Below are 25,000 nucleotides of genomic sequence, written 5' to 3'. Positions count from 1 at the left end.
ACACATACTTAAGTAAACGGGAATGCTTACACAGGAAAGATATGTAGTGAAACAGTAAAAAGACACACTCACAGTTCCTGGATGATGAAATATTCTTTCCGGGTCTCGAATGTATCTATCAGCTGAAGGATGTTGGGGTGGTTGACCCTGAAACAGCAAAAGGCGTCATACACTGTAACCGTACTACAATGAAGGTTCTTGCATGCAGTTGAATGGTGCAAACCATTCTCTGGGCTTTGAATGGACAAAAACAAGATAGTGTGGGCGTGAATCTCTTTAGCTGGGTAGATACTTCAAAAACATCGCAAAGCAGAAGTTAGAAACATCTGAGCATACATTGTCACAGCAGCAAGATTTATTGTATGAATTGTGTGACTGTGAATAAGAACAGAGATTAAAAATAACAAAGCATTATCCTATTCTCTATCTCTCTCTCTGTCACTCTCCACTCCTCAATCATACATCCATCTGTCCACAGAATGACTGCGTACAATTTCAGGATCATGATTTCGTTCTTGGCAGCCTTGCGGACTTTCCTGCCGTCTTTCTTGAGGAATTTCTTGCAGACAAACACCTTGTCTGTTTGTCTGTCCTTTGCCAGGCACAGCTCGCAGAACTCCTTCCTACGCAAGAAGAAAGAGGACAGACGAGAAAGGCAAAAGAGGTAAATGTAATGTTGGAAGAAAGAGGAAAGATCTGGCTTAAGTGTTCAGAATGAGAGCACAGAAGAAGGCATGTGGACATTGGTGATCACATATGAGATTATGTTCCAAGAAACAAATAGAATAATATTCAGATTGAGGAGGGACAGTACATTGGCTGTTTTGGTGAAAAACAGTGAGAAAATGTTTGGAATAAAAATAAAAGGGCCATAAATAACAAACCAGAAATGGGTCTATTGCTGCCAACAGCTGGGCACAGTCTGGGTTTGAGTTTTAGGGGCATACAATATTTGACCCAAATAGATTTTTACAAGCTGTATGATGCAAAATTAAACTACAACTTTTCACTTAAATCTTTCATGCCCAATAAATACTATCTGAGAAAATTTAGTGGTGCCCTTGCTTTATTTTATTTTTTACTGAAAATCATTACATGAACATATTACTACTAAATTGGATTTATGCACACTAGAGTAGAAGATGAAACACAGATTAATAAACACACATTTTTCTTTATCATGGCCTTGACACCTTCATCTTCCTCATAAACACGTGTGTTTGTGTGTGTGTGTGTGTGTGTGTGTGTGTGTTTGTGTGTGTGTGTGTGTGTGTGTGTGTTTGTGTTATATAAAAGATGAGCAGAAATCTCTTAGGCCAGATGCTGATGTTACCATATGGCCTCTTACACTGATTGGTGTGTGTGCGTGTGTGTGTGTGTGTGTGTGTGTGTGTGTGTGTGTGTGTGTGTGTGTGTGTGTGTGTGTGTATGTGTATGTGTGTCTGTGTGTGCTTTCAATGTGTCAAGGAGAGGTGTTCAGCAGAAGAAAACAGTCAGTATTCGGTCAATCAAGTAGCGTGAGTTATTTTCACAGCTCTTTGGAAAATATGTTTAAGACATTTTTTAAAGACACATAATATTTCAGCAGAAGAACTTAAAGACTTCCAACAGTGTGTTTCGTGGACTATGTGATCAAAAATATACAGATAATTGGTTGGCTATACTTTAAAAAATGTGCTTCTTAAGTCTGTTACACACTAGCCTCATGCTTTTTCCTTCTGTCATTCCTTCAGTGAAATAGTGTGATGCGCCAAACCAAATCCGCAGAGATCCAATTCAATTTTGAAATAATTTGTGGGAATAAAGACCATTTGGGAATAGTGGAATGTACCCATAAACTCTACATGGGAGAGAAGTAAAAAGAGCCAACAGAGAACCCATCATAAAGCTTTATGGTACTTACGCTCGGAGGATCTGTCCAATCTCATATTTGTCTGTGACATCAGATATGCTATCATAATTCCGCCCATCTCGCAGGGCAAGGCACCCAAATGGCATGACGGCATTCACCTACCAAATAAAGACAAAGAAATTTCAATCACTGCACTACAAAGGAGGGAAGTAAAGAAGGAATAATTTTGATGACACCTTTAGGTAACAGACAGATAAAGGGATTGCATACAAGCATGGACAAACATGTTAAATAAGAGCAGAGGTACTGACGAAACATTATGAAAGCCTCCTGTGGCTGAAGTTAAAGAGTGTCGTTACAATTAGTCTTTAAAATATACAGTACATGGGAGAAACACAGACAAGTCAATTTCTGAACGGATCTGGTTACTAACGCTTCTGGCAGCCTGGTTGCGTGCCAGCCTTGTCAAGAGATACTAAGCTACCCACTAAGCTTCTCTCCACACTGCTAAAGTCTGTAGATTCTGTGCAACGTCTGTCAAGTTCAAGTTAAACTTTATTTAAAAAGGGCAGTGTCCCTGTGTCCCCAAAGCAGCTGGCTTCTTCAGCAATCACTGGAGATCCGGGTAACACTGACAGCACTGGGTTTTAATGACAGGAAAATTAGATTTTTGTTTGAAGTCTGTGTGCGCACAAGTGTGTGTGTGTGTGTGTGTGTGTGTGTGTGTGTGTGTGTGTGTGTGTGTGTGTGTGTGTAAGTTTGGATTTGATCTAGCTCAGTAGTTCATGACCTTTTAAACTTGTTGTGAACATCCCTCAGAATTACTTTTAATTTCTGTATTCACCTCATACCAACTCTCACTGTTTGCATCATGCATCTCACAATCACATTCTTCTTCTTTAATTATCTTATCATGTCCACCTTAAAATAGTATGTGACCCCACAGGAGGTCCCAAACGCCCAGGTAGAATATCATGGATCTAGATAGTGAATCAGCAATCGATATATCATCTCACCAGTCCTCAGGCTATCCTCACCCACATCCTTTAACACTTCATCTACTGTAGGAGACACATTCCCTGGAAGCTTTAGCCTTGTATTCTCAAGGTTCTTCTCCACTCCTAAATACCCAACTTAACCCAGTCCTGTTGGAAAAATCTTTTCTAGTGTTTCTCTTTGACTTTCCCTTAGTCCGGATTTGTACCATTAGTTTATCTTCTGTCTCTGTGGGGCTCAGGAACACACCATGGAATTGACCAAGATGGGAAATTATGTGATAGGAGGGAATGAGACATTCGAGAGGGAGCTCTGATTAATGCGAGTGATCCTAGAGTCAGCCAGTAATGGTGTGACTTCAGCATTGTGTTGCATGTGTAAGCGAGGGAGAGAGACAGAGAGAGACAGAGAAACAAAGGAGCTGATAATAAGACAATATGATGTGAGGACTAAGAACAGAAAGAAAATGAAAATCCTCAGAGATAATGACATCTTGCCAATTTAGGATTAAGGAACAAATATCACTGATGTGAAATCCTCACTCACATACTTTTCTCTCAAGTTTTCTCAAGTGTGTGTTTATGTGTGCTGACTCCTGTCAGTGTCTGAATAATGTTAGTGGCCCCCTAGTGGCACGTCAGGATATTATGTGTGTGTGTGTGTGTGTATAGCATCACTACTACAGATGATAGGGCCAGAGGTGCTTCTGATCTATGGTGGAGGCGGGGCTGGAGAGTACTTTGTAATCCCAGTGCTGGCCCTAATCTTTAATCTGTATCCCTAATCCAGAGCACTGGGATATACTTTCTGTGTATGTGTATATGTGAATGTATAAATGGGTTGGTCTGAGCAAGTGCAAAAGGTTGATGTGGATATGTCACATGTACAGATACAAATTTGTGTAGAATGGTCTATGAACGCGTGTGTCCATATGTGCGTCCTTGTGTGGGAGTAATATCCCCACTCAGACCGTGGGGAATTTAGTGGCGGATTGAAAAGGCAGAGTTTCGCCAAAAGATTATGTAAGCACAACAAAATTCCCATGATAAGGTCCAGGATGATGAAGGTGATATTGGCTTGATGTGAATGGATCATATCCATAATTGTGGAAATAGAGTGTCCCAGCTGAATGTCTTTTGTCAATAAGGGTTAATAGATATGATTTTAAATGGTAAATTTTGAGCATTGTGTTTTTTCTGTTTTTGATCTGTCTCTGCTGGCCATTGTATTGTCTCTGACTTCAAAGATACACTTCATGATTCTGTTTTGCTGCCTCCAAATTCCCAAATCTCCACTGCTGATGTTTCAAAGCTCAACACTGTCTGCAACTGATTTTCAAAACATCCTCACTGACCTGGGAAGAAATTTGGAGATGTGTTGGAGCTACTGGGCACCATTACAAAATCAGGGAAAGTCAATTTTTTTGCAGACTTTTCCTCCTGTTTCTCCAGTCAGCAATGTTTTAAAGTTAGTCAAAACTTATAGGCACACGCTTCTCTTTTCAATGTCAAATATTAATTCCCTAGAGGCTTAAGAATCGGTAGGCTTCATAAAGTATAGCAGTTAACGGTGTGCATTTAAGATGCAGGTATTTTCTGGGTGCAAGTCAGTCTGGTTTGTCCTTTCTTTTAGGTATACTGTATGTTTGTGCCAGTTCTGATTGTTTGATGAGCTAGAAACTCATATGCCATAACACAACACCATACCTGCAGAATACTGAGTCAGTATGATCCTTGAAGTTGATGGAGAGTAGGAGGCGATATGGGAGGATATGAGAAGAAAGGAGATGAGTAGGGAGGAGTGGAAAAGATGGAAGATGAGGAAAGAGGTGAGAAACAATGGGAACAGAAAGGCAAAAACGAGAAAAGGTACACTGTGACTAAGTGAAAAGGTGGATAGAAAAAATAGTGTACACAAGGGCAGTACAAAGTGTAAAACACAAAACTGCAGAGGCAGTTTGAGCACCTCTCAACCTCACAGCTTCACAACTATGTGCGTGTGAATGTTTGCACAGGTAAATACTTGTATGTGTGTATGTGTGTGTGTGTTAACAAGTTATGTGTGATAATGTGTTGAGTGACTCATATTTATGAGGGAAACAAAGGGCTATCCCCAAAGTCAGAAAACATTTGAAGACACACTGATAGGGAAACGTCTTTGTAAAACAAATTCAGAGCACGCAACCTAAACATGAGTGCTAGATTGGAGCAGGTAGCGCAATATCTGAGATGAAACAAAAGCATTGAAGTACAGTCTGACATTTCCCTTAGTTATACCACGAGTGACCTCCCAGCAGCAGGTGCTGCTTTAATGAAACTATAGGCACTGTGATCTGGGCACTTTGACATCTGTAATGGCAGAGATGATCACACACACATTAAAATAAATTCTGTAGTCCCTGTTGCTCACTGTGCACATTTAAAAGCATGCAAAGAAGATTGAGCATCCAGTGTCATGTTTGCTTAGCGGTTTCATCTCATTGTTGATATAGTGAGACTGTAATGTGATTATGCAAATATATTATTTTCTGAAATGATGAAGTCAGACAGCATTTGCATTGTGAATCAGACAGGTATGTCTTGACAAACCTGATCACAGAGTGTCTTTTCAGGACAAATCCCTTGAGGTGTTTTTTCAAGTGGGTCCATTATGGATTTCAAATTTTAATACGGAGATCAAAAATAGGTCACGTTTATGTTTACTAAGCTTAAATCTAGCATTTATTTAATGGTATACTGTTGAAAAATAGGTTACGTGCTTAGATTCTTGAAGAGGACGACCAAAGGAGCTTTCTGCATTTTGTCATCTCATTTAAAATTTAAGGCATTGAGGGACTTCGATGTTACAAAATTAGTCAGAATTTTTGAGTGTGCCTGGTTTGTGACATTGTGGATGCTCAAAAACCGAATTGTGTGCACACTTCTACTGAGTGTCTGTCAACTGGCCACTGCGACATGATGAAAAAAAACGAATGATTGAGAATTGAATGGTGAGGTGCACATTCATGATAAGGATTATGTCTTTGAAACATACACCCATTAACACACACAGGCACGCACAGACTCAGGTGGGAAGGCACACTGCGCTATCCGAGACATCACACTTTATCTTCACCATTTTAAATCAAGTTGCTTGTGCACATCTCTGTGTCTGAGTGTGTCTGTGTGCTTGTTCACAAGTGTTGAGCTTAGGCTGCAGCAAAGCTCAAAAATGAATTGAACAGCATACGGTATCTTTTTATCAGCTTAGAGGGTAAGTGTTTCAGAGGTTCACAGTGTCAAGGTTATTCTAAGAAAAACTGCTATTTACTGGCACTCACTTCTTTAACCATCCTGTCCTATTCAGCCCATCAGTCTAACTCCGGAAATAAAAAAGGAAAGAAAACCTTCATACCTTATCTGTTAGGCATAATGGTGCATTTTGCAGCTCATCTCTACTACAATATACATACTGAAGAAAAGCAGTCTTTTACAGTAATGCTATGTTCTTTGTATCAAGCAGCCATGACAAGTTTGTCTTTTGATGTGCCTCCATTACAGAAAGCGAATTGTGAATATACAGTTTGTTATGTAAATATTTCACTGACTGCTGTGTGGAACTGCTTTTGTAGATTCTTTATGTTGTCAGTCTCTGTCAGACAGATTCAACAAAGCTTGAAAATCACCAACATTGCACATTGTCAGCATCACAGCGATAGAAATCCTGATATCCGCACAATGTGATTAAATGATGTCGCATTGGCTCTGTTAAGAGGATACACAAGATTTGTGGTATAACATAAACAGCATCAAGGAGTGTGTGAGTGTGCGTTAATAAATTGTATCTATAAATATGTCAATGTTTGTTTCCAGGGAGGAGTCAGAACAGCAGAGGGTCTGTGGTGGACCTCAGGTTACTTCTGCCTGTGTGAACAAGAGATGACAGGCCTCACAGACTTTGTGTGAACACCAAGCACCTGAGTTACACACATACACACGTACACAAACATCTGTGTGACCTCCACTATGACTGGCCTTACGTGACAGAGAAGCACACTGAATATGTCTGGTCCCTCATTAGTGTTTGACTTGTCACTCCGCCTCTATCACGACAACATGGACACAGGTGTGTGATTCTAAAGGATGTTTATCCCTTCAACCGAACAGCGGGATCATTTCACTTAAAAGCCTCTTTGTCTTTCCCTGCCTTCCACGCATTCTTTCCTTTCTATTTTCATTCCTGCTCCTGCACCTCTCCCTGCCTCTGCGTGGCTTTCATCTCATCGTTTTGCCCCGGCCCATCCATGTTTAGTAGAGCTCCAGTCCTGACGGTTTCATCATGGCAATCCCTCACTGAGGCAGGAGAGAAGAACATCAGGGGTTACGACTGATGTGGCAACCCCCAATGTTCTGTCTGTTACACTAATGGGAATAACAACGAGGAAGAGTGTGGACATGTTTGCCATTCCTGCACTTTACAACTGCTAATCCTACTACACTGGCCCCCATGTGTGCATGTGTATGTGTGAGCAAGTGAAATGAATACGTTTAAGAGGCACTTTTAAATGCTGAATACAGCTACAGTATACCAGAAGCGCCCCAAAAGCTCTCATTAGACTAATCCCACCATTACCATTAGGTTTCCCACATTTACAGTTTTTCTCAATAACTGGGCCTCTTAACTAAACATCTCAAAACATGACGCCATCTACCAAAAGACAGACCATTTCCCAAAACTATAAACACCATTCCCCTGTTTTCACTCATGTGCTTGTTTAGAAAGAACATTCGGTATCATTAACTAAAGTCATCACAGCGGGAGCCCAATTAACACACAATTCCCCAGGTGGAAACACTAAGATTTAAAATTGTTCACACACCAATAAGAACATCAGGATAGATAGATAAAAGGGCCATGGGTCAGTTCCCTTTATTTTGGAACAGTGTATCCACAAAGACCTGAGGCAGAATAAAAAATATTTATTAATGACTTACACACTATATCTGGGCCTTTTTACTAAACATCTTAAGCCATGACGCCATTTACTAAAAGACAGACCTAAAACTATAAATACCATTTGCCTGTCTTCACTCGTGCTCATTTAGAAAGCACTGCCATTCGATATCAAGTCATCACAGCGGGAATCTAATTAACACAAATTTCCCAAGGTGGAAACACGATTTAAAATTGTTCACACACAAATCAGGGCCTCAGGAGAGATAGATAGATAGATAAAAGGGCCATGGTTCATTTTGCTTGTTTTGGAACAATGGATCCACAAAGACCTGAGGCAGAATAAATGTCATTTCTTTCCTTATGTACAAAGTTACCCCCCCCCCCCCATTGGTTTATATTGATAAATACATGGAAATTATTCTGTATTCAATGTTATTTATCAGTTGCATATTTTTACAGTACATTGACTTTTTTTTTGCTCAATTTCAAACCATTTTAATACACTACATTGAGGAATTAAAATGTTTAAAAATGCATACTTGTGTTGTGTCTTTATATTGTATTTATCATGTAAGGAGGTTGTTCTGGTGGAAAACCATAAGCTCCATTATTTGAATTGATCTCACCAGTGTGTAATGGCTTTTTTGTAGAGTATATGCATTTGATGGCTTTTGTGTGATGTCTGAAAGCAAAATTTGGTTTAGATGTAAAATTACAAGATTTTTGGTTTGGTTTTGACATGGAAGTTTGTGAGGATGAGTGTGCAGTTATGCATTTGTGTTTAGAGTTTGGGGAAATGGAGCATGATCTAGAAGAATATGTCTCAGGAATAATAAAAAAAACTGTAATAAGATTAGCAATAATGACTTTTGCTCTCACCTTGATAATCATTTGTATTTCTTGTGTGCAAATCAGTGTGTGTGCCTTCACCTGTGCATAACAAGACATGACAGTTGCAGCCTGTTCCTTATTGATCAATCCCCAAGACCTTCCATGATTTACTTGACTAAGCATGGAGAAAAAAACATAGTCAAAATTGACTTTTTATCCAGCGTCTTTAGAGCTTAGGGTTACAAATTCTTCAGAGGAAATTTCATTAGTTTCATAACCTTATATAAGAATTGCAGTGGGTGTAATTAGGAAATCATAACACAATGAATATTCTAGACACAGCTGAAAGCACTTTTATTTTGCCATTAATATAATTATGGCCACCAAGTGTTTTCCTGTATGAATATAATGGCAATAAACAGAAATCAGTCCAGTAAGCTCCTACTGAGCTCATTGCCTGAGATGACGAGTGTATGTTCGATATTGAGTGGAGCACACAGCAGCCTGAGGTTGGTCCCAGGCCTTATCAGGATGCTGTGGTGTGAAAGTGGGGCAAATAAGAGACTTGTGAGGACATCCAGAGCACACTTGAGAGAAAAACTGAGAGACATGAAGAGGTGAAGCCAATGAAGGGCCAATTATCCGCATTAGTGTGCTTATTAAAATAAAGTATAATAGAGGGTATGAGAACAAGAAGGAGGGAATATATTATAATTTTAAATACACGGATACAGGCATATGCAAAACTTACAGGATTATGAGTTATGCATCATATGTGGGTAACATAATGACTACGTTGTGTGTGTTTTGGTGCATCTATGCACATTACGTATACTTCTTCCTCCAAGTTCCCAGTATGGGGTCTTATACAAGCTTGTTATAAACACTAATTCCCTTAATGCTCACAGGACTGCTCTCATCTGAGGCCTGTGCGTGCGAGCGGTGTGTTTGTGCGTGTAAGGGCGAGACAGTGAAAGTGTGTGCGAGTGTGTGTGTGTGACTGCAAGGCATACACACAGCCAGAAACAGGCTTAATAAGGAAACTCTGTAATGAAAATTCATCATATGTGCCCAGAGAGAGGAGGGAGAAACGCATTTCCAAATGACATAGAACCCACCAAATTCATGTAGCTCACAATCCTCACACGCATGCAGCACATTAATATATTGCCATATTCTGAATGATAGTATTCATCTGTTTCTTAACCTCACACCACTCTGTCAGAAATACTTCCTTCCTCACATTTTATCCTCTTCCTTCTCTCTCTTCCTCCACTGCCTGTCGTCTGTTTCCTGTCCCCTCATTAGGAGAGTGGATCTGTGCAGGTCTTGCACGGTAAGTGTGTCTTCAGGGAGAAGGGCCACAGAGTACTTTTTTTTTTACTTGACAAAAGTGTGTGTGCGCGTTTGTGTCTGCAGCTTATGTGGAATGATGCAATATCAGGCTGACAGGTATGCTCTTTCTGACACCAGCCTGAGGCAAGACCTGGAGTTACACACACACACGCATGCACGCACGCACGCACGCACGCACGCACGCACGCACGCATGCACGCACACACACACAGTGTATGTATACAATGCACAGACTGAATGATGGATAGTGTGTGAATATGCGTGGCTAAATGTAAGACTGTGTGGATGGGTCTCATTATGTATAAAATCAGCCACTAAGGCAGGAATGAGTGCCTCCTTTCCAAGTTGAGCAAAAATCAAAATAGAAAATCAGAGCTCCACGTGACATCCAGCACAAGAGAGAGTGATAGAGAGGTGAGTTAAGGATTATAACTGAGGACAGAGGGAACACAATCATAAATATATTATACAAATCTATTGCATAAAACATGGAGGTACATTTACACATTTAGAGTGTTTCTCTCTTATAAGAGACGAACTGTAAAAATATTCATAAATAAAAAAAAGCCTGCTGTTCTTCCCAGCTCTGTGTTGTCTTTGGCAACAGCCTGTTTTTTTGTGGCTTTTTTTTGTACTTTGTTTTGATAATTTTCACAATAATGTGGATTAAACTGAAAACACAAACGCTTATCTTGATTTTGGCCTTCTATCCCCACTAAGCTTTTTAAAATGCTCTGCCGTGTGGGTTTTGCTGATTTTCAATTGTCGGCCTTGGACGGATAGGAGAAGACAGCTTTTTGAAAATTCTCATGTGTAATTGTTGATTTGTCAACCTTACATCAACATAGCCATTGTCTGCTTACAAGAAATATTAAGAGCCACCCTGCTGTTGCCTCCAGTTTTCTCTATGATATCTTAGTCAGTCAGTATCTCAGATTCTGTTTATTCTGTAAGACAAAAGTACACATAAAAATGACTGATCGATCGAGGATCTGGAGGAATGCAACAACCCACAAAGTACCATTATCCTTGGACAACCACAAATCAATGTTTTGCACTCATGCAGCCATCTGAAATCACAAATGTATCACTGAGAACATTTATACTGTGGGTTCATGTGACAAAATAACAAAGCTTACATTTGTACAACCTTGTATTATTTTTGGTGTGTGGATAATAAAAGGTTTAGTGGAATCTTCGGATTTGTCTGCATTAGTGTGGAAACTGCTCAGTGATGTGCCGAGTGACATATGCATTACATGCTGTGTTGTTATGTTGTTGCTGCATTCAATTTGCAGTTGTAACAAATTGGCAAAACACAGGACAAAGAAAAATCAAACCATTGTATACAGTACTATCAGATATTTTCTCTTCATTCTTATTACTGTATCGCAATGCATCCTCTTTATCATGATGTTGTATCTGTGAGGAAAATTGGTATTTCTTATATCTCTTTATTGTATTTATACAACATTCACAAGTTGAAAAAAAAGTAAGCTTCACTCATGCATGCAGGTTGGGGAAAAATAGACTTCATGCGAAGAGTTTGTAGTGCAGAAAAAATTGCCATGCCAGGCAGACACGACCATGTAGCACTGCTCCTGTTGGCTCCAGCACACACACAGACACACATACCTCACAGAATGCAACATAAATGCTTTTGGCAGACATGTGAGATTAGACAAAAGGACAGAGAGAAGAGGGAAGAGATCACTATAAAAAAAATTCAGAGGGTGCCACTGATACTTAGAAGAAGAAATATGGAAAGCCAACAACTGTGCCTACCTATCAGTGTGTGTGTGTATTATGCATGTGTGTTTGTGACTGGGAGGTCGGTGGAAAAAAACTACATCCTCTGTTAAGTGGTTTCCTCCAGAGAAATCTTCAGTACAGGGTTGAAGAGTCAAGTGTGAGTGCAGAAACACGCTTACACATACTAAGGAAACACACAATGTATCAGTGACTTAAAATGTAACATACCTCAGGGCCATGAGCCGATACTACTTTGACCAAACAACTTAATTTGTGTGTGTGCGTGTGTGTGTTAGGGGGCACTTTTGGTTACACTTAATGCACTTTTGGATGATCGAGAGGTACTTACATGAAGAGAGAACAGTCTCTCTCAAACACACACACCTCTGTTCACACACTCCATCAAACACATACAAACCCACTAATGCACCTACCCATGATCAACCTACACACACATTCACAACTACTCACACACTTGCACACGTATAAATGCACATGTGCTTAGCCACTGGTCTCAATGTTAGGTTTGCCCTCTCGGGAGAATAAATTAATCTGTGAAACCTTCCTTGCCAACATCCATTAGTGTGTGTGTGTGTATGTGTGTGTGTGTGTGTTTGTGTGTGTGTGTGTGTGCGCGTGTTCCTGCACACATGAATGCGAGTAGGTGTATTTCCATTGATCACGACAGCATTAATTCATTCCTTTTGTGGCCAAACATGGCCTTTAGACATGCCACGCAGAGTGCCTCTCCAAAAACACAGACTGAGAGGCTCAATCCACATCTCAGTTTGCATGCAAACACTTATACACGTACACGTATACATGCACACATAAATAAAGTAGATTGAAACATGGAAAGATGCATATAGAATGAACACACAATCTAATACGAAGACACAAGCTTTCACACTTCCCAACACTCTTGACATACAACCTTATAGCACCATTTCTCCCCAGCCAGGATGTATGCACTGAGGAGATCAGAAATGTTGGCTAGTGCCAAACCATTAAAAGCTTTAAAAACAAAACAAAAAAAATATTAAAATCAATTCTATATTTCACTGGTAACCAGTTTCAGTTAAATGAAAGCCATCTGACAGAAACTTAGCTCTAAATAAATGTACCTGATGGTGCATATTATTTTAGTTTATTCTTGCTTGTCTTTCAACATAAACCTGTCTCTCTCCTATAGGTGTGGAGAGATCCTTATTGTCTGCATACTTGGAAACTTCAACAGGTAAACATGTCGTGAGCCTGAACCGCTCCAACGACTGCAACAAAAGAAAAAAACGAGGACAGGAGGAGAGCTGCATCCTGGTGAGTCTACTTCTTCAGATATGTGGCACAGCACAGATCATCAGGTGCTTTGGTACTCAGTGTTTTTCACCCCTACCTGTTGCACAGCACGTGCCTGTGAATGTAGATGTCAGCTTACCTTTATTTCAGTAACCATTTTTCCAATGAAAATGTCAAAATTTAGAATCAAATTCTCCCAGCTAATTTCAATTGACCTGCCTAAATGAATTCCAAGTAAAATGGAATAGCATAAACAATTTTGGCTTAATATGTTCTCAATTGTATACTTGACAGCAGTCACTAATTCACCTTTGGGGACCCATATACAAGAAATGAATTACCTGCAGATTGAGTTTGAACACAAACCTGTAGGGATGGGAAGAATCATGACGCAATTTCCCTGATTGAAAAAGTGTGTGAAAAATGTGTTGTTCCACATGTTGGAGTAAGTGAATTATTAAACTATTTTGATAGTAATTGTTTAGGTCCCGGAGCATATGCATGTAAACTGGAGACAGAGAACACAACACTACAAAGGAAATGTTTGTGAAAGGTCCATGTTTTTTTAAAAGATCAAATAGAACAAGGGACAAGAAAAACACTGGCACTGTTTAACATTTATCATAAGCTGTGTGCCTAGTCTACGAAATAAAATCAAACTGTCTGTATATCCTATTGAATTGGATCGCATCATTCTTTTGCATTGTGTTGAATCAAATTGTGACAAACTGCACTGCATTGCAATAGAGTGAATCATATTGTATTGAATTGATAGTTGCTTCATATGTATCTTTAATGTGTCGGATCGTTGGCAATGCATCAAGATGCGTAATTGCATCTGCCTCAGTGATGGAGATGCACATCCTTACAAGGCTGACTGATGATTGAGTTTTCGAAGTTTAGTCTGTTTAATCTGGGGCGACCTCAAATACATTTCTGCTGTTTTTTCTATCAGCATAATTTGGCTGTTTATCATATTCTTCCTGCACTCCTCTGTCAGTTTGTTGGAGGTGGTCGATGTTTTACCGTGTCACATCTGCAGTGATCAGAACCCTGAAGGCTCCTGCCTCACACATACATACACATGACTGTGCATGCACGCACACATACATGCTTCTACTCTAAAAAAGGGAAACATCACAGGGAACAAGGACACAGCTGTACCATCATAAACACATGCACTTATAGAAATGCTGAGAGTAGTAGTCACATCTAATTACTGTAGATGTTGGAACATCTGCTTCTGCACACAGACTACAGAGTGTCAGGCAGAAAGAGCCTCAGCAAACACCACACTGTGAAATTCAAGTATTTTACAGCTATCATTTAATTCATAATATGCACATTGATATCTAAAATCTTATTACATCTGCACAGTGCACCAGCACCTCTGAATGTATGTGTGTTTGTGTGTCTTTAATGTGAACAAATCTGCTCAGGCACAAGTCTTAAGAAGTAAATTAGGTCGTTTGGTCTCATGGGGAAGTTAGAGTGGGAGAGACAGTGAGAGGGAAGGTTAAGAGAAGGGACAAATAAGATCATAAAGGCAGAAAATAGAGATAGAGAAGGAACTGTAAGAAAGGAGAGAATGGTGGAATAATGGCTGTTGGGCATGATCCAGTTTGGGCATGTCAGCATACACACGTAATCGCACACAGATGGTGCCTCCCTACACACACATACACAAGCAAAGACAGGTCAGAAAATTACTTTTTTAACCACCGTTTTGCTCTATTGATTCACTCATGGTTGCTCCTCATGATTCCAGTTTCTAAACCCTTCATCCAGAGAGCCATGGTCAAATTCCATCTGTTGCTAAAACTAACGCAAGTAGTGTGACGAGTTTAATTTCAATTCATGGTGAGAGGACCCACAAAATGATATAACAGCTTTGAACATTGTGTTAAACTGATAACAAAAACTATTCTGGGCCTGATCTCACAAAATTATGTAGGTAACAACGCATTAACATACCTATTTTGGAAATAAGAGGGTTTACAATATAAACACCCTTTGAAAAAACAGCCTGCATGTCATTTCGCAGAATTTTTAAACCCTGTTTTTACTCTGTACTCTTATATTCATTATATTCCTTAGTTAGTTAGCTAGCTAGATTCAACTTGTGGCCACAGGTTCTCTTTGTTTAGGGTTTCACATGACTAAATAAATATTCTGCAGATTTTATATCTTAGAAACATATCTTCATGAAGTACCGAAGACCGAACTAAACTAAACTAAACTAAAACTAAACTTTCGATAAAAAAACCATAAGAAACAAAAACCCTAAAATGTTATTGCTGTTTAATGGGCATACTGCAGGTATTTTGTGCGTCTGAGATCACTCTAAAATTGGCAACCCCCCCGCCCCCCCCCCCCCTTTCAGTTTTACATGTTCAGTAAGTGCACAGTGAGCGTAGACTCTGGTGTAATTAGCCCGAGGCTACTGTTGGCACCAGTTCATTCTGGGCTGTGTTGTGTAGCATCTCGCTGTGTATGAAATATTAACCAGTTCTTCTAATGGGACTTTGTTCCAAATGTCTCCATTGTATTCCAAACATCAAACATTTGATTTGTATGCATGTCATCACAATGAATGGGAAGGAGAAGAACGGAAATATAAGTATAGTCACTGTGGTCAGATTAAAGCCTGTTTTCAGTATGAGATGCCTCTAAATGCTTAGGGAGACATTTGAGAAGTGATTTTACACTGGAGCTGGATTAGTGCCTCAGAGCTATTGTAAGACACATAGGCGGTAAGCAAGCTTTGACTAACAATGATGATAAAATGAAGAATCTAATTTCCCAGACGAAAAGCATATTATTAAAACTCAACAAAAATACTTAGGCTATAAAATAGACTTATCTTGCAAACCACATACATAATTCATAGGGAAGTAAAATTCCTTCCCTGATGCACCAACTTAATTAACACATGTCAAAGTTACACTGTCTGAGAGAACATGATGATATACACTTTAGAGGACTGCAGTTTCCTACATTGGCAATCTTGCAATCGATATTTCATAACAACTACACAGTGTACAATAACAGCTGTGGGACCTTTAGGTCAACATAATAACCAGGGAAATTAACAATATTACAAGTAATTTATAGCAATGTAGCTGAACTGACCAGACAGCCAATTATTTTCAGTTTTGTCAGTATAGGGAGGCTATCATTATAAATACATGAAGCATGAATACAGCACAGAGGCCAGAGAGTATTGATTACAAACAACTAAATACTTTTAAGACCTTTATATTTCAACTGCATTCCTGGAATAGTCATAAAGAGAGGGATGTAAGAAAGTGAGTGTAGGAGACTGTTAAAATGAAAGAAGGAGGAGCGAGGAGTTAGTAAGAAGGAGAGATGAGCTATGAAGAATGATCTGATGCCACACAAAGAGGAAAATTCAGAGGAAAAAATAAGATTGACATGAAGATGACAAGGAAAAGGAAGAATGAAAGACTGAGAAAGCATTGTAGATGACAGATGTAAGGAGTGAAAGTGAGAACACTTCTGTGAGAAAAATCAGCAGTGTATGTATGTGTGTGTGTGTGTGTGTGTGTGTGTGTGTGTGTGTGTGTGTGTGTGTGTGTGTGTGTATGTGTGTATAAAACTTGAAATTGCTAGCTTTAATGTGACATAAACCAACTAATGAGCGTTCTTGCACATTTTCATTTCAGTTAATATATGTGATGCATGTTTGTAAATATTTTGGCTCAATCAAGAAGTTATTCTGCCACTACGGCACAGAAAAGGAGCACACTGGCCCTGTTTTCCACATTGACTGTACATGTACCTTTAAAACACCTGCCACACTGAAATCACACCTTCCTAGATCACACAGCAGGACTGTTAATTGGCAAGGAGAAGTTATATTTTTTGTGAAGTATGTAAATTCAGGCACAGTTGAACACATTCACAAGTTACTCCTCTAAGGAAAAAGTACTGTTGTTTTGTAAGAAGAAGCCATAGTCTTGCAAGATCTTACAAACCTTCCTGTTTGATATACTGTATTTCTTAAACACTGATGATGCTGCTTGCTCAGAAACATCTTTCAAGGCAGATACATTGGTACTGTTCTTTTGAATGATTTCGCATTGGAACTCATAACATAATCTTAACATTGAGTTAAAATTGACTTTTGCAGGCTTCAGGTTGTATTAAAAGTCTTGTGTTAAGTTGTTTTGGGCCACATCACACACCTCACATGGCAAACTTTTGTTTATTTATGGGCATCTTTTTCATTTGGGCAATGCTACGTATTCTAATTCACATATGTTCTACCTATGCCCCAGGACAGTGCAGTCAATATTTGTGAACTCTTCAAAGACTTGAAGATGTTATATGAGCTATATTCTAGCATTGCTTAAAGGTCTGAACTAGAATAAAAAACTAATTTGGGTGTAAGAGCTCACACAAACATTTAATGACCTTACAAAGTCACAGACTCACTCACTGTCTATGGAGCAGCCCCAGATTTTACATCCCCATGACAGTACCGATTGAAGGGTTGTTTCTGATTTCTAGGTTTGGGGAAGAGTGACGCACGTTCAGAAATACTGACATCTGTCCCGGGGCACAGGAATAACATGTGGATTCTTAAAATGGGTGACATACCCCTTAAGTGTAATGTATTCTCTAAACATTCTAATTTGTTGTATTATGAATTTCACTTTCTTGGTGTACTCTTTGCACTGTATTGTGGTATCACGGAAGTCCACTTTTTCAAATTATACAGTACTGCTTTGTTACAAAAGTACTTTTTAAATGTTTTATTTATTTATTTTTTTACATTATTTCATATCTCTGGGACGTTATTTCAGGTTTCTTGGTCAGGTGTGATGCCCTGAATAGGGCTGCTCTGGCACTATGTCCCCTCACCAGTCTACTAGATGCTCTCAGACTTTTCTATCTGTTTAAGACCAGACCAGAAAGATAGAGAAGGGAGGTTGCAGATTATATTTAAGGATCACTTGAGATACTATTGTTTTCTATATTGACTCTGCTCAAGTGAACTTAGTTATGTTATTTTGAGCTGCAGTTGTCTTTTAGCTTGATTTACATTGTTTCATGCAGCCTTAATATGTAAGCCACTCTGCTTGACAGACTGATTTATTCATGTTTTTATCAACAGCAATGCTGAAGTTTGCTTTTCTGTGTGTGCCCTTTGTGACTTCTGTCCCATTAGCCCTGCCCTGCTCCCTGTGTCTTTCCCAGCCAATCAGCTTCTAGCCTGCCTAGAAGCTGTGTCTTGCCACCTGTTCCTTGTTGTTTCATTAGTTCAGTTTGTATTTAAGTGATTGTTTTCAGTTTAGTTTTGTTGAATCTTTTGTTCTGCTCTGTTTGTTCTGCATTGCTCTCATCTGCCAGCTTTCTTTTTCCTGCATGAGCTTTAAATAAAGAAGTTTGTTCAGCCTGCAGTCTCCTGCATTTGTGTCCACCTGCTCTGTTTCACATAACACCTCAGGCATCATAATATACAGATATCTATTATCTTTGATTAATGGTAGATGCAAAGAAGTCAATTTGCATATTCCTTATGCATACATATGCTTTATGCATACATGTGCCCAGTCAGCTATCTTGTGCTGAATGGTAAACTTCAAATTGTGAATGTTTTATTAATTAAGAAAATGACAGATTCTTTCCAAATGACAGATGTATTCTTGAATAAAGAAAATGGTTTTGAATGGGTTTGGTGTTAGAGTCATGAAATATGCATTGTGTTTGAACTAAGTTTCCTTTTTTGTTTTGACTGTGTTTTACATGTTATGCTCTGGTGCCTGGCATATTTTGGAACAGTGTGTCTATGGAAACAAAAGAGGGTCATACGTTTTATAGCTGTGTATCACCATATCTGAATGTGTGAATACATTTTGTATGAATACATTCAAATGTGTGAATGTGTAAAAACATTGTGATCAAATGAATACAAATGTTTGAATGTGTAAAAAATATCTGAACAAATACATTTAATTTTTGAATTCATGAGGAGATCTGTATTTGTCACAAAAAGATTTGCACAAATAATTTCTGATGTGTGAGTTCATGAAGAAGGTTTGCACAAAGGTTTGCAGGCCCCCAGGTTGGGGGTCAGACATCTGCGGGTTAAAATTGCTCACACAGAACTTCAGATTCCATGAGTTCAGATAAACCTCCCAGTAAGTCTGTTTCTCTCTGTATTTTTATGGCCAGAGGCATTATGTTCTCAGGTAGTCCATCTTCATCCGTCCTTCCCATTCTCCTGAATGCAATATCTCCGGAAAGCTTTGAGGCACTTTCTTCTATTTCGACACAAACGTCCACTTGGACTCAAGGATGAACTGATTTGAAGATCAATGCCATTGTGACCTCACAAAACATGCTTTTGGCTATAATTCAAGAATTCATACATTAATTATCACCACGTTTCATACAAATATCTAATAGGAAGAAATAGTGGAGTTTTGAAATTATATCTAAAAGGTCAAAGGTCAATTTAATAATGTTCTGCAAAAACATTTTTCTAAGGAGTGTCCAATGGGCGAGACTAAGGAACAATCCCAAACCAGCCCCTATCCCTTCACCCTATCCCCTTCACTTTCGTTTGTGCGTTCATGTGGAGTGTCACCATATTAAGGGCCATCCCAATCTAATTAGCGCAGAGTGTAAGTGGACTATCAAACCCTTAATCTGCATTGGTGCAGGCTTACGTTCATCTAAACAGGAAGTACATGTGCAACAGGAGAATGGAGGAAACGTCATACAAATGCAAGAGTTCTGTCTTTCTACTTTGTCAAGTATTATTATAGTTACCATTTTTAGATCAAGGCCATTCTCATGGTTTTAGATGTTATGGGTTCACAGGGACAGTGGAAAAGACAAGGCAGCTCATAAGGCTGCATAAAGTGTGTTATAGCATAATAGCCATGCAAACATGGCGTTTATCCATCCCCATGGTGACAGCTGCTTCCTTGTTTTGGCAGAGCGGCAAGGTTGTCCCATAATTTGGCTATCCATTTACACCCTTCCCCTTCATTAGAAGCGCCCTCCACAGCTGCGAATGTTACTTGATTTGGAGTGACACTTTGGTGACTGGTTTGTTGGTCCTATTTGCCCTTGCAGGGAATGCATCCCCAGAATGCCTTGCAGTCTGACAAAGGCCAAGAACCTGTTAGGATGAGCTAGGATAGGTTAGGAGGGATGCAGAACATTACATAACTGAAAATTTGACAACGGGGGATCAGATAAACACCATGAACGGCTTCAGGAGTGAGTCACAGCACTCTTGTGTATTTTCTGCCAGGCCTGTACAGTCTACTTACACGTAACACAGTCTTGATTTAACATCATGCTAACACTGATTATACATCATGCTTTCAGATACACTACAGCTCTGCGTTTAATACTATCCTACCCAGCAGACTGTTCACCAAGATGTCTATCCTGGGCATACAGCACAACATCTGTCTGTGGATTAAGGACTTCTTGACAAACTGGCCACAGTCAGTCAGGATGGGCCCCCACTCCTCCTCCACTCTGACACTCAACACAGGAGCCCCACAAGGCTGAGTGCTGAGCCCCTTCCTCTACTCTCTGTACACTCACGACTGTGTACCATCCCATAACACCACCACCATTGTTACATTTGCAGACACGACCGTGGTGGGGCTGATCACCAAAGGCGATGAGTCGGCCTACAGAGAGGAGGTACAGGGGCTGACAGTGCGGTGCACAGAAAATAATCTGACTATGAACATCAAAAAAACAAAATAACTCATAATTGACTTCAGGAAAAAGCAGGATGTCCATTTACCACTGCACATCAATGGGGAGAGGGTGGAGAGGGTGTCCAGTTTCAAATTCCTGGGCACACACATCTCAGAGGACCTCTCATGGACAGTAAACACCACAGCACTGGTAAAAAAAGGCACAGAGGCGACTGTACTTCCTGAGAACGCTCAGGAAGATAAACCTCCTGATGTCATTCTACTGCTGCTCCATTGAGAGTGTCCTCACTCACAGCATCCTGTTGTGGTATGGTAGCAACTCTGCAGCAGACAAAAAGTCCCTGCAAAGAATCATAAAAAACTGCACAGAACATCATAAGACAACAGCTACCTGCACTAGATGACATCTTCACCTCCCATTGCCTGAATAAGACACAACACATCTTAAAACATTAATTCCACCTTGCCCATCACCTGTATAAACTGCTGCCCTCCAGGAAAAGCTACAGGTCCGTAAGAACACGCACCACACGCTTTATGAACAGATTTTATCCCAAAGCCATCACCATAATGAACTCTTAACTGAAAGCAAACCCCCAGAACACATCACAACAAAATGTGTAATAATTTGTTTATTATAACAGTGTGCAATAATATCTATGAGCACTTTTTAAAAATCCCATTTTAACTGCATACGCTGGCATGAATGAGTGTATGGTCTGTTTGCTGTGTAGATGAGAGTATATGAGTGATGGATGGATTTATTTATTCTTAACTATTTCTATTCATATATTTTTGAAATACGGTCCGGTCTTGAGCACACCTGAATTTCGTTGTATGTTCTGTACAATGACAATAAAGTTATCTTTATCTTTATCACAAGCTAACACTGTGCTAACACGATTACAGCATCGTTAGCTTGTCTGTGTGAGAAAGCTGCAGCTGCTTTTCATTAGATGTGTGGGAGGAAATTGTACTATACATTACAGTATAGTACAGTATAAGTATTATCAGCTTAAAGTATGAAAGTAAAAGTCGTGGTCTGCAGTTACACAAGGCTAGTTGGCAAAATGGTTTCAAGAGTTGAGTAGAGCTCAGAATTCAATAATCTACTGAAGTTGCCTTGAAATTTTGAATTTTCTCAACTTTTTCATTTTTACTGTATATTTGTGTGCTGGGAGAAAAAGTGCTTTTGTGAAATATTCAGTGTGATAAAAGACTTATAGAAGCAAAATCCCCTCCCTAGAGAGAGAGAGAGAGAAGAGAGGAGACGCAGGGAAGAGGAGGAGAAAGGAGCTGTGATTGAAGATTTGGATAAGAGTCATAAGGCTGGAGACCATTTCAACAAAGAGGTCTCTACTGTGAAGCTTCGTGTAGGACTGTCAGGGGCCTCGCTATTTTTAAACAGTGTGTGGGTATACTGCTGACACCTTATAGCATCCAGTGTACCTGTGGAGCTTGCTGGAGGTGTGCTCATGTAAAATTTTCAACAGGGTTACCATTTTAGGAGAGGAGAAAGCTGTCTCTGGTTATCAAATAATGATAATATTTTTGGTCCTGAAAAGGAAATTTTATCACTTGCCCCGTTCCTCTGAGAGACAAAAGTGCTGTTTTGGTTCACTCTCACTTTGTTATTGGCAGCAGAAGACAGCTGTTTTTGAATGAAAACGCCACTATACACTATACCAGCTCAACACCAAATGGCAAACACGCTCAGTTAGCTAGCTGGTGAACATAGCTGAGCATTTAGTAACTGCAACAGAGAACCAAGAGAGAGATTTTTTTAGGAGCTGGAAGAGACCAGAAACAGAGCTAAAGGAGAGTGAATATTGGACTTTATTGGTCCAAAATGAAGATGAAAACAAATGTTAACATATTACATTCAAGCATAAAAGAGCCATGCAAACATCTCTAACCAACCTCTGGACACATTCGCCTATGTGCATAACTCTGTAAACCTTACAATGTTTAGTTAGCAAGAATAATGTCCTACATAAGTAACTTTAATTTGTAGCTGTTTTGGAGCCAGTATTTAGGGGATATTAGAGGAACTGTGTCTTATGGTACTTCAACATTCAACCTTAATCTTATTACAGTCAGGGGTTTAAACATCAGTCTTTTTTTTCTCAAACAGTGCTATCAGACCCCCTGCCCTTAACATTAACTGCATTTACTCTACAGTCATGGCCACACACACTTAAAAAAAATCACATCCTTACACACACTGGCTTACACACGCAAACACACAAAAGGCTCTATAAATACAGAGTGGAGGTAATGTTCATCGTGTAAAGTAGGTGGATTAACTGGAACCAGGTCAGAGCAAAGGCAGAGCATGCTCTAGCTTTCTCTTATTTAGATGCTTTTCTTGCCGCTTCTGTCTCGCTATTGCTTTTTTCGATGAGGTAGACAGGAACAGTTATCTCCTCCAACCCTACACTCTCCTGCTCCCCCACTGCCCCTTGTTTACTAATTTCTCAGTACCACATAACTTCAAAGGCAAGCATCGAGACCACCTGTTAATATTTCTGAAGGTTCTGAATTTTGTGAGCAGCTTATCCATCAATCAAATATATTTGTGTTGGCTGTTATATTCTATAACTCAACTACCAGTGCACGTCAGTGTGTACTTGTGTGTATATTAAGTAGAAATGGGCATTTTAATGAGAGCACAAACTATGCTGGAAACTTGATGAGTTTGTCCTTCAGGAATGAGCTATCCAGTGCTTCATCAAATAGCTCTATTTTGGTTATTTTTGTAAAAGATAAGATTTTCAGAAAAAACCTGGCTGGGATGCCTCAGCTAGGCTGGTACTGTGTATAGGAGCATCTGGCTAAAAGTGAGTGAATGAGCATATATTTTAGCGTTAATACCTTTCAGTTTTTACTTGCCTCTAATAGATGGCCAGATGCATTCAAGCAATCAATGGGGTGCCGACATAATGGAACAGAGTGAGGGGAGAGCAAAAGAGAGCAAAGACAAGAGGGAGGGGATGTAAAGAAAAGGCAAAGCCCGAAGGGTATGGAAAGATGTGGCAGGTTTAGAGGAGGATGAGGAGGTGAGGCTTGATTTTTATTCCTCAAGTCAGACAGAATAAACAATGCACCTCAGTGAGGAAATCTAGCCTTTGTTTCTAGCCACCTCAGTATTAAACTCATCCATCCTGAGAGATAGAGAAATACACAGAGAGAAAGGGGAGGGAGGAGGAAGATGAGAAAGAGACTCAGAGAAACTGCGTCCGCAGAGCAGTCATCTTTCACCTGTAGCTTGCAGAGATCTTGGCTTGCATAATGCAATGTGAGAATTTAAGCTTCCTTTATGACCAGCTGAGCCAATAAATCCGGATCAGTTCTGACCTCTTTTTCTTCTTCCCTATCTCCTCGTCTTCTTGCCGTGCAGCGGGCAGATGATTTCAGCTGCTGAACTCTCTGCAGCCCAGAAACTTCCTAATTTCTGGCTTTGCTTGTTGAAGCAGCATTGCAAAAGACTATATATTTATCTCTCCAGTCCATCCATGCATTCACCTAAAGTTGAGAAAGTGGAGACACTGGAAACTTAGTGGTTTCCCAATGGTCCAATGAAGAAAACATTTTAAATCTACCTTATTTTCCAAGTATGTTTAATTGCCTGTATCAGTCTCCCTCTACACTAACCGTTCCTTGTGGTGAAAAGTCCTGTCCATAATTGTTTTCAATTAAAAAGTACTGCAGCTGTCCTTAGCCTGCATTAGCTGTATCTCTATTCAGAGGAAGATGAGGGTTAGTGGCTTTGGCAGCCATCGTTATGATTGGATGGGGAGCCACAGTTGAAGGAGTGATAAAGCAGTGGCATGTTGGATCCATCATTACAACAGCTTGGGGTGTTATGTAAGGGGTTATGGCAAGGGCTGGTGAAGACAGAGCAAATAATAAATCCCTATGACAAATATATCTAGTGAGCAATAAGTGACTGCTATAATAACAGCATTGATACTTCAGCTATAATTTCATGTGTCCTTCTATTTTTCTTCATCATTACAACAGTAGTCAGGATTACACTCAATTATTATGTGTATATTGTGTATATATTCATTCGTACCTTTATGTCAGATTTTGATCTGTGTCCTAGCTGTGCTGGCACAGATTCCAGTCCAGTTTTTGCCCCTTTTTTGCTGAACTCAAAGAAATGGTGAGCCAGGACAGCCAAGTGGTCCAAATTTAGCTCTGTTCAGTCTGGACAAACATGAGGAAAACCCCTGATTAACAGGTGAGTTGACTTGTATCATGT

At 39.7% G+C, this 25,000-nt stretch overlaps 1 protein-coding gene across 1 annotated transcript in view; it reads right to left on the bottom strand.

Moving 5' to 3' along the window:
• The window catches only part of camkvl (CaM kinase-like vesicle-associated, like), a 33,898-nt gene that overhangs the window by 6,821 nt on the left and 2,077 nt on the right, over window positions 1-25,000 (bottom strand). Inside the window, exons 2-4 of the mRNA XM_062427439.1 lie at window positions 1,904-2,010; window positions 492-623; window positions 73-147 (exon numbers count right to left, since the gene is read on the bottom strand). Coding sequence (XP_062283423.1) covers window positions 73-147; window positions 492-623; window positions 1,904-2,010 — 314 coding nt within the window. The remainder of the gene's footprint in view (window positions 1-72; window positions 148-491; window positions 624-1,903; window positions 2,011-25,000) is intronic.

Source organism: Scomber scombrus, chromosome 10 (genome assembly GCF_963691925.1).
Source record: "Scomber scombrus chromosome 10, fScoSco1.1, whole genome shotgun sequence".
NCBI lineage: Eukaryota > Metazoa > Chordata > Actinopteri > Scombriformes > Scombridae > Scomber > Scomber scombrus.
This window is presented reverse-complemented; position numbering and strand designations above follow the sequence as displayed.